We start from the raw sequence: 17,607 nt of genomic DNA, 5'->3' as shown, positions 1-17,607 counted from the left end.
CGAATGGGCCCTTAGGGGGTGCGCCATCTCAACCTGAAGACAGATCGGAGCCAAAGACAAAACCAAAAACCGTGTAGCGACCTTTGAGGAAGGAAAACCGCGCAGAAAACAAGAGAGCCGTACATGAATGCCGATATCCAGACACGATCAGAAAGCGAGCGAGCGAGCGAGCAAAGAATCCCGAGTGTGCACTTTTGGCCCGATCCATCCTGGCGAACCGATTTTGCGCCAATCTTCTCCCCTACCGAGCATGGAAAGATTTACTCCGGCTTGAACCTCTCGAACGCAAGGTTGACCACATACTCCATGTCGCCGAGAGCGTCCTCGACCTAGAATTAAAGTGAGCCAACATTTTCACGGGGCAGAAACAGTCGGCTGGCTGTATCTTACGTTGTCGGCAGAAATGATCGTGGCCTTATCCCAGTCAATAACCTTGGCGGAGGTGATCTTGCCGTCGCTTTCCTGCATCAAGACGTTGGCGTCGTTGACGTCCCTGGACCGAAATCAGCTTACGACGTCGGAGCAAAAGAAAAACAAAACTGGGGGTCGTTACTCATGAAAGATGAGGTTGTTCGTAATGTATGCCTTCGCATCGTCGGTAATCTTAGAAATGGCGCTGTCGACAAACTCCACAAGGGCGTCGTAGTTTTCCTCCGTGTTCTGGGAGAGTCTCTGGTACGTCGGGAGCTCGGAAAACTTGACGCCGTCCCACTGCGTCAGGAGGGTGAACTCGTCCCCGTTGCTGGATTTGACGGCCTTCAGCTCCCCAATCTTGGCAAGGTTGTTCCGCTCACCCCCGGCTTGCGAGTTGTCGATGTAGTGCTTGAGGACGACGCGGCCCAGCTCGTTGCAGGCGGCGTTGCCGTTGCAGTCGATGCTGTAGATCCTGCCTGCGCTCCCTTCACCGAGCTTGTTGCCGACCTTGAACGTGATGTCTCCGCCGTTGGCGTCGAAGGTCCCGTCGTCCATATTGTTGTTTGTTTTGCTCAATGTGAGCTCGTCACCTGGTGCTAACACGGCAGTCAGTATGACGAACCTTCAGGGAAGAAGGGATAGGCCTACCGGGAGCACCGCGGGAAACAATGGCCTTGGACTTCTGGGCGCCGTGAGGAGCCGCTGCGACAAGGCAAGCAGTGGCAGCGATAAGAAGGGTAGAAAACTGGACCATTGTGGAAGATGAAGGTTTTGGTATTGGTTACTGGTGTTTTTGCTGAAGTCTTCAGTGCCGGGTTGTGCTGTTGAATTGAACTGATGGTTTCTCTTGATGTTGGAGTTGTTGTGATTGTGGATGATGGAATAAAGCAACTGGGCCGGTATTCTACCACCCTCTTATACTAGAGGATTCTCGATTCGCTTTCCTCATGTCATACATAGTCTCTCGATCGTCACTGAAATGTCGCCGGTGTAGTACTATGTTGAGATTTAGTCCTATGTCGCCGGCGTAGTACTTTCGCGCTCGAAGGAATGCTCCATGGAGCCTGCATAGAGTTCTCAATGTCGCCTTGCGGCCGTGTCTCACTTGACGCTGCGAAAAAGCCACAGTTGTCTGTGAAGCTGGGGCTTGGAGAACAGCAAAAGACCTGCTTTCATTGTTGTCTGGTTTTCCTAGCAAGCTGGACAGGGTTGCAACATTGACCCTAAGAATAACCCGCAACTGCAGTACGCAATGACAGCTCTAGTCTTTTCGATCCTGTTGATGATGGCGTTTCCCACTGGAAACAATTACCTGACAGTGAGTGATATGCTTGGCCAAGCGGTGATGGGTGGGACACCTAGGTGCTTGATTGCTGCCTAGACTTGCTTACACGAGACTAATGCAACGACGGAAATCCTGTGGGTGGCTGGCAACACAAAACCAGACCAATGGCAGTTTTTCACGGAAATAATAAGCTTTGAGCCTTGAACCTAAGCCATTGACGGGTGGGTGTGTGTGCCGCAATTCTCCTGGTCAGCACTAAACTAGTGGGCGATCAGATCGGAGTGAGGACTGAAGACAGGGCTCCTGTTGAAGTCGCCGTCGCGTCGGCTGGCTGATATCGCCGGTAAAGGGGCCCAAATCCTTCAGCGGGGGAGTCTTACCACTTGGGTTTGTGTGCGGCTGAACAGCGGGTTGCGACCACTCGGTGTTGCCGTCCCATGTGGCGTGGATGTCGTAGGTCATGATGTTGAACGACAGTATCGTTATCAGTCCCAACCACCACTCGGTTGAAGCCGCCATACCTTGAGTCTTGTTAGGCAGCCAAACAATTAGCTTGTACCGTAGGAAGAATTGACATTTGCAACATGAGGAAGCTCCGGGCGGTTCTTGTATCTGTTGCTCACTGTGATTGTCTAGATTTCCTAAGACTTGTCTTCGGTTGAGATTGCAATCACCATATTCTATTGGAAGTTCCCGAGTCAGCAATGCACCACCCCGGTGTAGTGAAACGTAAAAAGAACGTTTGATAATGACGTCGAAGGGTCAATGGACAACCGAAAGATTGGAAGCCCGTTAAAAAACCTGTATGCTACGAGCACACAGGTTGCCGTCACAGCTCCATGTCGCCACGAGACTGCGACGCCACCAAAACATGCTGTCAGGTGGTAGCATTGATGAACATCTAGTGCGATACGAAAATTTCCTGTTAAGCCGCATGTGCAACTGAAGTGCGCGACGAGAAGAAAAGAGTGTCGAGGACTGCTTGCTAGTTGAGCATCTCTGCCGTCTGCGACCCAGAACCCATAGTGGAGAGATGAAGGTCGGAATGCCGCCTGTTAGAGCCGACTAATGTATTGCCTTGTGTTTCTGCCGTCTCGGAGACCACTGTTTCAACGCAGAGGTCTAGGCTTAAATGTTGCTGCCAACGAAAAAGTGCGAATAGGTGCATGAGAGTGGATGGTCCAGAGGCTGACACTATGGGGGAAATGGAACTACCTACACCTTGTTTGTTTTGGTGCGGTCATCTCACACAGCGACACACCTCAATCATCTTGATATAGGGCAAGGATTGTAATTTGGCCAGACCCATCTACCCGATCTACCGTCATTACCTATTTCGCTTCCTATCAGATGCCAAAAAAGTCGCTCAACCGCCTGGCCAGCTTCACAGACCGCTTGTCCACCAGCCTCCAGTGCAGGTCCGCGACCCAGATGCAGAGCGGCATCGAGACGGCGAACCCGACCATCCACGCCGTGAGGTCCGACCAGCCCGGCTCCAGACGCAGCTGGAGGACGGTCCCCTTGGTCAGCGAGTTCATCGCGATCATCCAGTGGACCAGATAGAGCCCGTAGCTGATCTCGCCGAGGTAGAGAACCCACCTGGCGTTCAGCCACGACTGGAGCCGGCCACCGGCCATGTTCTCGAGGGAGGAGACCAGCGCGATGGCCGAAACGCCGTGCCAGAACCGGTTCTGCGGCACGTTCCCCGTGGGGATCCAGTCGAAGTACGTGAAGCCGAGGGTGCTGCCCCCTTCCCCGTAGATGGGCCACCCGCCGAGCCAGAGGGCCATGAACAACATGAACCAGTTCGCCGCCGCCAACACCATCTTGGTGCCCCGGCGCAGGGAGGGGAGCCCCGGCCTCAGGAGGCGTAGGTCGGCGAGCACCATGCCGGCCAGGAAGAGACCGGTCTGCCAGTAGCCGACGTGCCACTGCCAGCAGAAGACGGCCGTGACAAACGACATGCGCGTGGCCGGGCCGACGCGCGAGAAGGCGAGGCAGCAGAGGAAGATGACCAGCGAACCCTGATACTCGGCGCCGAGCGTCCAGACCTGGGGCATGGCGGCCGGCGGGAAGGCTCCGATGACGACGGCGATGATGTCGCGCCAGGTTTGGCAGAGCTCGTCCCAGACGGTGGTCTGCGGCGGCAGGAGGCTCTCCGAATCCATCGCGTAGAAGGCGTTGAACCAATGGATCAGGACGAGGTTGGTGAAGACCAAGACGGGTAGGACGGGCAGGAAGAGTCGGAGGGGCCGGCGGAACAGGCTCGAGGGGATGTTGCCGATGGCGTCGTCCGCCCTCCCCTGGTGCATTTTCTTGAGGGGCCCGTAGGAAAGGGCGAATCCGCTGATGACGAAGAAGACAGTGACGGAGAAGCTGCCGGAGAGGAGGGTGCGGACGAAGGGGAGCTGGATGATGTGGTAGTGGCCGGGGGGGTCTCCCCATCCCATGTTATTCGCCGGGAAGTACTGGTTCGTGTTGTGCTGGCAGGCGACGATCAGGGAGGCGATGCCGCGAAGGCCGTTGAGGTACGACGTCGAGTTCGGGTCGGGTATGGCGCCGTCGTCCTCCTCCTCTGTGAAGTTCGGGTCGGTGTGGCGGCGGATCGGCCTCGAGATGAAGGAGGGCAAAAGCGACCAAAGGACACCCCGGACCAGGGCACCGCGGCGGGTGGTGGGAGGCAGCTTTTCTACTTCTTCTTCCCCCAGAGTGTCACCTCCATCTTCTTCGTGTGTTAAAGCGGAGTAGGGCTGTAGCGGATTGGAGACAAAGTGAAGGAAACGCTCCATCTTCACAGGCTGAAGCAGTAAGTAGGCGGGTGGTGATATTAAGCGCGAGCGGATGGGCCGATCAGGTGGACAAAGTGGACTGACTGCTTATAAGTCAAAAAGAAACCAGAATCAACAGTCAAGGCCTGGTAATAGATGTATGACAGATCGCTCCCTTTCCCTACCTCGCTGGCATGGGCCGAGAAGGACCTCGTTGGCGCATACCCAGGAGTAGGAGAGACGCGGACAAAGATAATAGTAGAGGGGCTATGTACTAGTATTGCGACTGACCGGCATTAGGACGACGTCAGTCGTGTGTTGAACAAAAGCCGAATCTGGGCCTGCTGGATAAACCATGGCGTGTATTTACTTTTAAGCCCCCTCCCCGCTTGTTGAAACGCCCGATTGTATCAAGAAAGTCTTGCTCGCAAGCTCGGTATCGCTTGGTGGTCGAGATCGGTTGATGCTTCGTCTGAACTTATATAGGTTGGCTTGATGGAAATCGAGCTCGCGAGATGCCAGGGTGGCATTACGGCATCGATATGAAAAGGTGTGGCAAGGTTCGTTTCGACACTGATGATTGCAGCGGGTACTTGTACATGGGAGCACTCGGAATGCCCAAGAGCGACTCAAACCCTCAACTAGTTTGCCCGCTGCGGAAACTATAAAGGTTATCCTCAACCCCTTCCGAGTCATGGCTCACTTCAAATGCTTTCGCTTCATAGTATAAATCAAAAGGCGTTCGTTGCAAGGGAAAACAGTCACTTCGCCAATGCCCACCACCAAGATCGAGAGTACTGATCGTACAAGCGGCTGGGCCCGAGCCGCAGCCCAAGCTCTCGGCCAAAACAGGCACAAAAAAAGATAGGACTGGCGACATTCGCATGAATCGGATGGATGGATCCTCGCCAAACCGGCCAGTACGGCGGCGGCGGCGTACTGATCCGGCGGCATCTTAGTCTGGCCTGAACGTTAGCCGCCCAGCGTCCACGGGCCCGTATTGCCTTCGTCTCATCCGTCTGTTAGACGGCAGACGAGATAGACCAGCCTTCTGCTGTCTCACCTGGCCGAATGACCTGTTCGCATGTGCGTAGAACCTATGATGGCGACAAAGGGAGGATAACGACTTTTCAGCCTGACGGCGCGAGGAATACGTTTTACCTGCATTCGGTTTCTGCAGATGGTATGAGTTGAAGAGCACATCACGCGGTGTGGCCCTACCAAGGGGAGAAGGATCTCGGCGGAGATCTTCAGACGGCCGAGATAACCCAAAGCAACACAACTAAGCAGTTTTGTCATTTTCATGGAAATCTCGCATTTACATCTAATGCCGGTAATAAAATGTAATTATGTAAGTCCACAAGTCTTCTTTTGTACCTCCACGGACACTCTATCCTCCATGATATACAAGAAAGTCAAGTGTATGTATGCTAGAGAAGCCAGCTGTAATTACAAGCCAGTCTATGCGAAACCCCCAAGGCCGTTTTCCCAAACAGTCAAGGTGTCAATGTTATACCGTCACCTCGTCGCAAAAATCAAGTGTCCTGACTCCGTTTGTCCATGTATAATGCGTGGCTTAACACCGCAAACACCATCCTCAGTCGCCCCCTCTCTCTCTCTCTCTTGGTGCGTACAATTATCGACTTATCAAGAAACGCAGCTACCAGTCGCACAACATAAAGTAGTGGTTGATGAAGAGGTTGTAGACGTTAATGATGATGAGCGGGAGGGGGTGGTACCACGTAAATCCGGTCACGAGGCGCCATGTGACGACGCCGATCATGGCACCGGTGACGATGAGATTCCAGAAAATGCAGAGAAGACGCATGTTGCGGTACTTGTTGCTCTTGTGAGCCTTGGAGTCGCCGGACGCGGCCCAGAGAAGCTCAATGTTGAAGAGACGGTCTTTGATGGCGGTGAGGTAGGCGTAGCTCATAATGGTCATGGCGTGTTGGACATTGAAGCCGTACTTGGCCTTGGCCCAGCAGCGCATCAGAATGACGCCGTACAGAATGGAAGGTATGGCAAATGCCAGGTTCCAAAACTTGAACCATTCGGGGCGAACGGCAAGCAGGAGAGTACCAGCAATGGGGGCGAGGAAGATGTTGAGAGAAACGGCCATGTAATACATGAAGCCTACATCTGGTTAGTTTGCAGACGAGGTGATAGAATGGGTTACAAACAAACGTACCTGAAAGGTAGCAGATCTTCTGCATCAAGGTGAGGTTGGATACCCAGAAGTGACCGTTGGTGAGCAGAGTCGTAGAGCCACGAGCCCAACGCATCTGCTGGGAGAAAAAGGCGCGAGGAGAGTTGGGGCAGACACCGGTGGCGAGACAGAGAGGGATGTACTTGACCTTCCAGCCACGGTCAACTGCGCCGAATCTATGGTTTGTTAGTCAAAGTATCAAAGCAAGGAGGGGCGCGCATAGAATCAAACCTACCCTGTGTGGACATCCTCAGAGAAGCCAATCTCGGCCGTTCCACCGACATCAACGAGAGACTCGCGTCGGTACAGGGCGTTGCTTCCGACGCAGATGGACGCTCCCCATCTGTTGCGGTTGACCTGGACAACGCGGTAGAACAGCTCCTGCGTGGCACCCGCGCCCTGCTCAACCCACGTCTGGTCGTCGGTGACGCGGAAGTACTGGGGGCTCTGGACGAGGGCCGTCTTCTCGTCACCCAGGTGCTCTACCATCAGCTCCTTGAGGAAGTCGGGTCGCGGGCAAAAGTCGGCGTCGAAGATAGCAAAGAAGTCTCCGTTGGTCTGGGCAAAAGTCCATCTCAGGTTGCCGGCCTTTCGGAGGCGAGGGCGGTCGTCGCGGACCGAGTAGTTGAAGCCGTACTTCTCGGCAAGCAGGCGGACAGGCTCCGAAGCACCGTCGTCCATGACATGGACCTGGAGCTTGGAGGCGGGCCAATCGATGTTGACGATATGCTTGTATGTGTTTTCGAGAATCTCGACCGGCTCGGAACAGCAGGGCAGAAAGATGTCGACGGTCGGCGCGTTCTCCTCCGTGATGGGGAAGCGCTCAACCAGGTCCAGATGAGCCTTGTAGTCCCAGTCTCTTCCAATGATACCGACGGCGTACGATACCAGGAGATAGATGCACATGGCACCCGCAAACACGCCATACCAGTAGAATGCCGGAGCCGAGAGCGCAAACAACCACATACCGGCGCCGAGCGAGAGGAACGAGAAGACGCCAAAGATATAGAGGAGGATTCGGTTCGTGTGAACGTAGTTCAGCTTCTCTGTATCATTCGGGCAGACAGGTAGGACGAGAGGAGGCTCTTCTTTCGGGCAGTACGTTGCGTGAAAGCGGTTGTACAGTCGCTTGGGGAACGACGCGCCTGACGATGGCGGGAGGGCCGTCGTGTGCGTCTCCTTTGCCTTTTCGGGGTCCGACACCACAGGCGGGACATGGCTGGCCTCAATGTCTGTGTCAGAGGGAGAATTCTGGGGGCCCTTTTCATTGTAGACTGGGGCTTCTCTGGCCAGAGGTGAAGACTCCTGGTATGTCTGTTAGTTTGCGCTTAAACCGAAGACGGGGGTGTCCCTTTAGGACATGGCAAGTCTTACAATCTCGGGTCTGCTCAGGCGGTGGTTGGAGGAGTCGGTCCAGCTCAGTCTCTGAGCTGATCTATCAGCCGAGTGAGAGTCGTACGGAGACGAGTGTCCGATGGCATTCTGGGAGAAGTTAGTATCTGCTTCGTCGACCTCGGGACCGCCCAAGATGTTGGAGCATCGTTCTAAACGTACCACAGTGAAGGTTGAGTCGCTGGCGAGCGAAGGGGCCGCGCTCGTCTCATTATCGGTGTCAAACGGGTTTGAGCCGAAGGGATTATTCGGGGGCGTCAAGCCCGAGTCGGGAGATGTCCCCCGGGGTGTGTAGGGACGCGACATTATGGTATTAGGGGCGAGGTCTCGCGAAGGCAGCGAGGTAGTGTTCTTGTACAAACAGCGAAAGTGGTGAGCGAGAGGGTCAAGAGAAGACACCTCAGTTGGTGTAAGAACAGATGTACCAAAGGGGGAAAGATGAAGCAAACGAAGATGGCTTCAAGGTATCGATGCACTCCCGATACGGTATTATCAAATGAGGCCGAAGGCGTCTCGAGAGCGAAGGCGCGGGAGAAGCCTCAAAGCGAAAGACGGAAGCAGGGAGAAGAAAAGCAGCGAACGTCGTGAAAGCGAGTGAGTTTAGCGACTGTAGATGTCAAGCTGACCAGCCTCGTAGGAGGGGTTGGCTAGCGGAGAGTGATGAGGCGGCGCGATGATGGCAACAGGAAACCAGAAATCAACGACCAACCTCTGCGAGAGAGAAGAGAGGCAGGCAAGGTTTCGTCAGAGGGCAAGCCACACGGCGGCAGGAGGGGGTGGGATGGGTGGAGGGGAGTGCAACGCCAGAGACAGTAACGAATGTGTGTCGACGGTGAAAGAAAGGTGAGGCAAGGTGGTGAGCGGAGGGGTCAACTGGGTCGACGAAGCAGGGAGGGTGACGGAGCCACAGCCATACCAAATATCACAAGTACACGCCCACAGCTTCAGGAAACAGGAGATACGGAGACATGGCAAGACCAAGGAAGCAAGAGCTGGAGTGGCAGCAGGAGCAGCAGCAGCAGGAGGAGGCAGGCAGGCAGGCAGGTTGTCATCGACCGTCTGCAAGGCCCCAAACCCAAGGATGGGTACGGTATACGGGCTGGGTTGGCGGTCTTGGTCTTTTCTCTGGCCTGCCATTCTTCCGTGCCTATTCGTCAGTCAAAGGCAGTCAGAGATGGTCATTTCTGGCCCTTGTCGAGTTGTGATGGAGTTTTCACTTCAGTCCACTCGGCCAAGGTATGGATAAGTCAAAACGGAGTAATGAGGGGACGCGTCTATTGGGCACTGGGTGGATATCATAGTAGATGGATGGATGGATGGATGGATGGGTGGCTACATGGGTGTGGTCTATTCAAGGAGCCTCCCTCTGCGGCCATGCATCCAGGAACCCAACCAGTCTCTGCTTTCAGATGTGTCCGTAATCCGCGTCCCAAGTCGTATGCATGTTGTGGCAGTGGTCCGATGGAAGCAAGTAGGTGACATCACCGCCAAGGACATGGCGGTTGGGTGTGTGCCGTCGGTTTCTACTCCGTGATCAATCTCGACGGCCCCCACGGGCCCATGGATGAGATCCACAGAGGGGAGGAGGTTGGCCGTTGGCATGCGTGATTAGGCAGGTGAGAGCTCGGGTTTGGGAGACACGGGCAAGCAGGTGGTGGGAACGGGAGAGGAGAGAAGAACCATACAGTTAGTTACACGCATCAGGCAGGGCGGCTTAGAACGGGACAGGGGCAAAGATGAAGGATGAGAAGGGGGATTTCATTCCGGGCTCCAGATGAAGGACCCAACCGTGTTGCATGTCGGTTCTCTCAGGCGGAGAGCGAGAGGCTCCAAGACGATAAGCAGAGACATGGGACTTGGAAATGGGACTAAGAGGTGAAAACATAAGCAGCGTCCCAGAGCCAGATAACCAGCAAAGTTGGCAAACGGGAAAGCTGCAGGCGGGAGGGAGAAAACCAGGAGACGAGATGCAAAAAGCCACTTGCATCATCACTCCGGGACGGACGGGAAGGGAACGCTCTGGTCTCCTGCTTTGGCGAGGTTGCTTCGGAGGATTGATGCATGCGCGGCAGCCAAAGAGGTAAGGAGACACACACACACAGACAGACAGAGAGAGAAGGAGGAAGAGAAGGGAGAGAAGGAAGAAAAGAGCCGCCAAGACGTCCGTCGGCAACTTGCAAGCGCGAGTGAGCGAGAGGAGATAAACCCCATGTAAGCAAATACAGGTGTTCCTAGTGGATGCATCCGTGCAGTACAGAGAGAGCACAAGATAGGCCAGGGATCAGGGGTTGACTGTTGCGTGTGTGTTTGTTTGTGGGCGGCAACCGCATCGCTGGGCGGCCAGGTCGACCGTTTTGGGGGATTAAAAGGACTCCGAGGCTCACCTGTGGTTCCTATTCCTACCGGCTCAACGTGTTGGCAACGAACCCGTTCCCTGAATCCTTTCCCGTTTCCGTCTGTCGATATACGGGTGTGATTGTGTTTCTCAGTCACGACGAGATGGCGAGATACTTGGACGCGCGCCGGAAACACGCCAGTCTCGGATGCTCCGTACAGATACGGATACGGATACTCCAATCTGATATGCAATGATATGTGTACCCGTTCTAACATGTAGGTACCGGCCCGATGAGCGCAGGGGGGGGCGGAGGTGGTTGTGGCCGTGGCAGAGCATCATCCATCTCAGCGACCGACTGGTCCGGTCCGTCATTCGCCAGTCATGACTGCAGAGGTCTTGGAATCTTGGGACTTGGGACTTGGGTCTTGGGTCGTGGGTCTTTCGAGTTTTCTAATGGCAGAGTTGAACCCGTATCTGCGACCCTCGCCTTCTTTGCCATGCCTTGGCTGCTTGCCAACTGTCTATTGCCACCTTCTCCCCCTCGAAATCGCCAAAGCCGGATGGATGGATGGCCGTTGGATGGAAAACTCTGATGGAAAAGCAACAAAAAGACCAGGCTCAGGCTGTTTGGCAGCCAACCGCCCCCTCCCCCACCTGCAAACGACGGCAATAAGCGTAATATCGTTAGCCTCCACCAGATAGACTACCCATGTATCTCTCTGGGCGGGTATTTGGTCGCGGCGCGTGCCCTTTCACCCTTTTTGGCATCTCGGAGGCGAACCAGCAACGCATGGGTCCTATCGTTGTTCTAGACGAACCACCCCGTTATCCAAGCCGTTTTTTGTTTAGTTACGCGATATCTTGGGCTCGTCAACGGTCCATGGCCTGACGAAAACGGCGTGTTCTTGAACGTGGCACCACGCTTGGAAGATGTCGAACTTTTCTCAATCCCGTCCCGCTTGTTCCTCCATTACCCCCCAGCTCGCGCCGAATCCCAATCCTCCGCCGCCCCCCCCACGCGCGTAGAGTCTCACCGTTCTCACCCACCCAACCGCCGCTGACGATCCGGTTTTCCCAATGCCGAGACAGTCCAGGCCCCGAACGGTCTAGTAGCAGCTGCGGAGCGGCCAGGGGTGGGGGGGGGGGGTGGTGGTGGTGGTTCGCTATCTCTTTCTGTCTGTCTTTCGCTGTCTGTCCCGTTCCGCAACCGTACCTCGTCGACTTACACAGAGACCACGAGCGGATCCAGAGAGGAATCTCACAAGAAGCACGCGATATATCGCAAATGACCTTCTCATCTCGGTTCGGCTGCTTGGCCCAATCTGCCCATCGCAGAACCCCCAACCGGCAAACCTCCCACTGTCCCGGACTACCTTTCCTCCGCCCATTTCTGCACTCTCTCTGGTTGCCTTTGGCCTTTGGTTCGGTGGTGACCGTTGCAACGCCCGCATCTTGGCAGACACGCCTTCGGCAACGGCGGCACGCGCGCCAAGGCGCCATGTTTTGACATGCTCCCGCCCGCTTGTGGATATCAAAGGATTCCGAGAGACCATTGTTGCTCTCTGTGATCCATCCCACAAGTATCTCGTGCACGACACGCCGACAACACGCAGAGCCTTCTGAACCAGATCGAGACTGTCTCTCCGGACAGCGGAGACTGATGACGAAACACCCAGCGAGTCCGAGATTTGCATCCCCCTATTCTCTCTCTCTTTTTTTCTTTTCTTCTCTTTTTTTCCCGGCGGCAGTCGACATTGGCTTGGCCCATGGTTGGCCTCCCTCCTCGTCCGTCCTCCTTTGTCCCTCCTCCAATCCCGCTCCGCCCAGCCCGCCGCCCTCCAACCCCCCCCCTTGCCCATTCACCCATGATACCCATGACTCCCACTCCGCCAAGCACGCGCACACCATCCCACGCTCTGCTGCATCCACCCAGATCCTCGGCGAGGATGGCCTAACTGCATGGACTTTCGGCCGCCTCTCCCCTCCCAGCCGTGTGCAGAATCCGAGCTCTGCAGGCCGCGGCATCGTGAGGTGAGCGACACAGCTGTCACCAGCCACGCGCCCGTCTGGTTGTGTCTCATCCCGCGGCGCCTTTTTCACCACAAGAGATGCCCGTATCGGACAGCCAGCCACCCGCAACGTCATCCATTTCAACAACCCCCTGCGGGCTGTCGAAAGCCTGCGGGCTGTGGAAAGTCGCCGTCGTGATGCATAGCCGCGTATGCCAGCCCAAAGTGCACTAAGACCCTAGAGTCACCATCGTATGAGGGATCCAGGAGGCAGCACCAGCCCTGTCTGCAGGCATCAACCTGCCACGGCTCACATGTGTGTATCTATGGCCCCAGTAACGTCGTGATCGCCCATCTCGCATTCGAGAGGGTGTCCGCCACGCAAGGCACGCTCCTTCAAGACACCCATGGCCGCGAGGCCGTTGTAACATATCACGAATGGCTATAGCCTGATGTGCATGTTGCGCCTGTACCATCCCTCCTGGCTTCATGGATCGGCGTCTGTAATATCCATTCCCATTGTCAGGGCATAGACTGCATCCGTGATTTTAACACAATGAAGATGTCCATCATCTGAGCTTCAATTACGGGCAGCCCAAGGAGTCTTCTTCTCACCTATCTATCTAGACACCATTAAACGTATCGTACGCTGCCGTTGGTTTCATCCTCGAGCATCTCTCCACTATCCTCTAAATTGACTTCAGATTAAACATGCCAGAATTAGAACATGAAAACGCCCATCGCGAACAATGACACCAGGAACAACGCCGGGAACCCGTATTGTCCTGCCGCGTTCTCGTCACCACCGCCGCTAGATCCACTGCCGGAACCGCTCTCGCCGTTGTCCAGCTCCATGCTGAAGTGTGCGGCGCTGAACGTGACGTTCTCAGGCGAGTGCCACGCCTCGGAGCCGAACTCGACGAGGCCGAGCCACGAGTCCTCGTCAATCTCACCAGACTCGAGCACGAACTTGAGAAGCGGCGTGATGTCCTCGTCGAACTGGGTGACATCCGACCCGTCGCGCGTGACCCAAGTGAAGACCTTTTGCTCGCGTTGGTTGGTCTCGTACCAGAGGGAGCTGTGGGCCGTCACGTCAGCACCATGTATATCGAGCAAATACGAGAAGGATCGCGGCATGGGCTCGGCATCAGGCCGAGGTTATCCCATCGCTAGCTCGAATTCAGGAGGTGGTTAGATAACTTACAACTCGGTGCTTCCCAGCGTGATGTTGGTCAAGATGGAGTCGCCCATCAGCGGGTACGGGTTCCCGACCTTGCCCAACCAGATCATGATCTCAGCCTCCGAGTCGATGGGGTTGTAGGTCCTCGACTTGTTCTTGTCGACGAAGAAGTCCCAGGCGGCGTTGGATACGACACCGTCAAGCTCCTCCTTATTCTCGGACCAGGCGCTCGCGGAGAAGTCGCGAGGCGGGTCGTTCACCGACGTCGTCTTGCGCATGGTCCAGTCTGCCGTGAGGCGCATGGTCTTGATGTCGCTCAGCTTCGTCGGCAGCTTCGTTGAGTTGAAGCGCACATGGGGGAACGAGTGAACATTGTTCTTGTCCTCCTCCCAGTTCCAGGTGGCGTCAAACGCCGGAATCGCCTGGTCGACCTGTGCAAAGAGAGGGACGCGGTGTCAGCAATATGATAAGCGGCAATGGGTACGAGGGCCTTCTCAAGAGCAAGTAAAAGTAGTCATCGTGTGCCGAAGCGGCCGTACACACGGGGATCGGGACACCATGCAGGGTCGGTGAAGGATGGGGAACAGCGGGGTGATGCCAGGCATCTGTCGGAGGGGTCATGACAGTGAGAGACGCAGAGAGTAGTAGAAGTGTAGGGTCAAGTGTAGCTTCGCATGCGATAGCTAGTCAGCACGTTACATCACTTACCGAGACACACGAGGAACCATCACCAACGGGGTTCCAGGCGTTGGACTGAACTGCAGGTTTCTCGGGTTAGCTTCCAAACCAACAACACGCGAACGGGGGCCCGATACGTGTATCCCGGCGATGATGGCATCGCCGGACAGGCACAACGTACAGATAAACTGGGTGTCCTCGCTGGTGTACTTGTTCTCCCTGCCGCAGATGGTCGCGTCGTAGGCGGCAGACGCGTGACGGACTGCCGCCAGGCCTGCAGCGAGAAGAACCGTGGTCTTCATATTTGTGCTTGTTGTGTGAGAAAAAGTCGAAGGGGGGGGTCTAAGGCGCAAGCAGTGTCGCTTGCTTGCACGAACAGATAAACAAATCGAGGAGTGACGGACGAAAGGGATTGCCAGATGGCGGCCCGAGCAGTAAAACGACCAGTTGAAGAGGAACAAGATGCAGATGATGCACAGGCCGGGACAATGACGAGGGTAATGAAGAATGAGGGCCCCGTGGAGTTTGAACGAGTGTTTCTTATGTGGAGGAGAGGCGGGCAGAGAGAAGCAGGGTCCGCGGGGTGGAAGGGAAGGCAATGGGAGAAAATGTGACGATGAGTGAGTCTAGACCTTCACTTCACTTTCTCTCTACAAGCCTGCCGTCAAAGAACAACTGGGGAAGGGGGATGGGATAGGTAAAGCAGCTGAAAGGGGAAAAGAGCCCAACATTGGCCCTGCCCGCTTATCTTGCGTCGAATGACGACGGCAGCGGCAGCAACAGGCGAAAGAGGGCGGCTGGGCAGGAGAAGGTGAGTCCCCGGGGGGTCGGTGATTCGGCTGCCTTGGTGTTGGCAGGACAGGTACAAGGTTGCCTCACATCATGTCACCTCACCCATAAGTATCTCATCTTACAGTCACTGGATTTGAAGATGCGGCCATCCATCCAAGCCTGGGCGGTACCCCGACGGTTCGAAGCAAGTAGAGTTGAGCTGAAGAAGTGAGTGGAAGATGAGTGACGAAGACAGCCAACATGAGATTGTGAGCAACACGAGAACCAAAGAAAATGTATTTTTTCACAAGTTTTTTTTTTTTTTTTTTTTTGCGACATCGACGAAGCATCGAACTCGGCGCGCCGGCCACCATCATGGCCAATGATGAAAGCGAGCCATCTGCACGCCAAAAAGAGCCCAGCTGGCTTGGTTTCTTGGAATGCTCACCGTTCACCACACACACACCCATCCAGTCGACGATTTGGCTGGCAAGAGAGGGACCGGCCGACGGGGAAGCAAAACGAGAAAAGCGGCGCCCGATGGCGCGGACACGCTTGGCAGCAAATGTTTTGTGGGATATGAGAGAGAGCGAAAGAGAGAGGGCTGTCGGGACGAGGGCCACTTGGCCTCTTACCCTGAGCTGCGTGAACGAGTCTGGTGAAGACCCAAGTCAGGGCGGCAATTAGGTGTGAGGTGACACAGGATGTCCTCGTGTGACGGAGGAGTTCTCACTCATGGCGACATGTTGCTCACTGAAATCGTCGTTGCCCAGCATAAATTTACCGCCAACATGAAGCAACCGGGCTACAGTCGATCGACTACGTCCGATTTAACAAGCTCACCCGCCATGCCCCCTTACCAGATCAATCATATAGAGAGGGATGGGATGTCGAGACAAAAGCCAAGTGAGATGAAACTCAATAGGTGTGCAACCGTTCCTGTGGTGATTGATTATCGGAATGAGTGACTGATCGCAGTGCCACACAGTAAAAACCTCCCAGCCCCAGTGTCATTCATGACTGAAGCACCAGCTCACTCAGACCAATAAGTAAGGGTAGGTTCAACGCTCACTCACTCACCTCACCTCAGGCGGTCAACCTTACTTCATCCTCATCTCGCTCACTCATCGTGCACACTTCTCCCGGTCTCCTGGGCGATGAACCCTTCTCCCCAGAGCCGCAACGAGGCAAGGTTAACCATAAAACAGGCCCATCACAGCCCCGACGCAGCCCCCTGCAAGGCCTGGAACCGAATTCCCCGAGCAAGACGCCCGGGCAGTGTGTGCTGAGTGTGCGGCGTCCGCCCGAGTCATATAGCGACCGCGAAAAAAGACGCCCCCGGCTCCCACGCGACCCTCGGCCACCGCTCGTCGTGTGACAGGCCCAAAACGGCATGGTGATCGAAGGGTTGTCGCCGGGCCGGGGACAAGGACATAGCTAAACAGAGTGAGGGACGAGATGATTTCTCCCCGGGTCTCGTATTCTGCAGTACATAATCGCTGCCTTCGCCCCCCCTCCCTCGTATACGCCTGGCTCTTGTCCAGTCATCCTTTTCTTCGAACACCACGACGACTGCTTGTTAGACGGCATGGGAAAAAGCTCATGAAAATCCGATGTTTGTGTGGAGGAGGAGGGGGGCGCGGCGGTCGTCCATAACCCATTTTTGGCCACCACCTGAACAACCAGGATAACGACGACGACGACAGCACGACACAGCTAGCATCGCTGCGACATCAAATCTAACGAATTGGCGACCTTCCATCCCTGGAAGAACTTCGCCCCAGCGAAAAACGGTGGCAGGGAGGGAGACCGCCTTATTTCCGCTTCGCCCGCACGTTCAGTTCGCCATACCAAGAACTCTCAAAGGTTTCTCCAGCGTCCAAACTCGGCTTCTTCCAAGACTCCTCCAAGACCCCCCCAAGACCTATCAATCTGCTAGGCCATTGGCGAACCCCGGCGGCGAAGAAAAGGGGCAAATCTCTGGGCAAAGTGCCGCCGCAACCGTGGACCGTCCGCGTTCGCACCACAGGCTGTCTGTCTGTCTGGGCCGCCGGGGGGAGGTTGCGGTCCAATTCCAAGTCCCAGCAAGCGGGTGACGACGCGCGACTGGGCGAAATTGCAACTTTCACCCACGGTGGATAATGGGGGGTGGGAGGGGATGGGATGAGATGGGCGGGAACAGGGGCGAACGAACGACTTTGATGGTCTAAACCGCTCGACCGACGACGACGACACAACGACAACTACCACAAACGACGAGACGGCCGCCTTGCCTGGTGCATGTGTGTATGTGTGTGTGAGTATGTGAAACAATTGCTACGCTATTCACGGCGAAGCCTGAACGGGCGACCTCTTCCCGGGCAGCAACTCCAGACCGGACCACGCCAGAATCAACCGCGACGAGACGAGGGAGAGAGAGAGAGAGAGAGAGGCTCCGCCGCCTCCCCTCGCCTTCTCGAACGCGTCCCACGAGATCCACCTCGCCGAGCCTGTAATCAACAAGGCGTCGTCAGCAGTGACAGGGGACGATGCTCCAATGGCTGAGACGCGGGTGGGAACCTGC

At 55.7% G+C, this 17,607-nt stretch overlaps 4 protein-coding genes across 4 annotated transcripts; all 4 read right to left on the bottom strand.

Annotated features, from left to right (window-relative positions):
* Positions 1-260: 260 nt before the first annotated feature.
* CH63R_01501 (uncharacterized protein) lies at positions 261-1,168 on the bottom strand (the record flags this gene model as incomplete). The annotated part of the gene is made up of 4 exons (XM_018296476.1): positions 261-329; positions 391-493; positions 554-1,010; positions 1,063-1,168. The coding sequence occupies 4 exons, from the start codon at positions 1,166-1,168 to the stop codon at positions 261-263; spliced, it is 735 nt and encodes a 244-aa protein (XP_018164838.1).
* A 1,877-nt stretch (positions 1,169-3,045) lies between these two features.
* Positions 3,046-4,488, bottom strand: CH63R_01500 (Hard surface-induced protein; the record flags this gene model as incomplete). Its single annotated transcript, XM_018296475.1, has 1 exon — positions 3,046-4,488. One exon carries the CDS (start codon positions 4,486-4,488, stop codon positions 3,046-3,048), a length of 1,443 nt encoding a protein of 480 aa, XP_018164837.1.
* Positions 4,489-6,127: 1,639 nt separating this feature from the next.
* CH63R_01499 (Glycosyltransferase family 2) lies at positions 6,128-8,374 on the bottom strand (the record flags this gene model as incomplete). Its single annotated transcript, XM_018296474.1, has 5 exons — positions 6,128-6,603; positions 6,659-6,852; positions 6,912-7,981; positions 8,051-8,158; positions 8,231-8,374. 5 exons carry the CDS (start codon positions 8,372-8,374, stop codon positions 6,128-6,130), a joined length of 1,992 nt encoding a protein of 663 aa, XP_018164836.1.
* A 4,761-nt stretch (positions 8,375-13,135) lies between these two features.
* On the bottom strand, positions 13,136-14,575 carry CH63R_01498 (Glycosyl transferase; the record flags this gene model as incomplete). The annotated part of the gene is made up of 4 exons (XM_018296473.1): positions 13,136-13,493; positions 13,620-14,026; positions 14,304-14,353; positions 14,455-14,575. The coding sequence occupies 4 exons, from the start codon at positions 14,573-14,575 to the stop codon at positions 13,136-13,138; spliced, it is 936 nt and encodes a 311-aa protein (XP_018164835.1).
* Between the last annotated feature and the right edge of the window lie 3,032 nt (positions 14,576-17,607).

This window comes from Colletotrichum higginsianum, chromosome 1 (assembly GCF_001672515.1).
Source record: "Colletotrichum higginsianum IMI 349063 chromosome 1, whole genome shotgun sequence".
Taxonomy (NCBI): Eukaryota; Fungi; Ascomycota; class Sordariomycetes; order Glomerellales; family Glomerellaceae; genus Colletotrichum; species Colletotrichum higginsianum.
The sequence above is the reverse complement of the archived record's forward strand: the minus strand, read 5'-3'. Positions and strand labels throughout refer to the sequence as shown.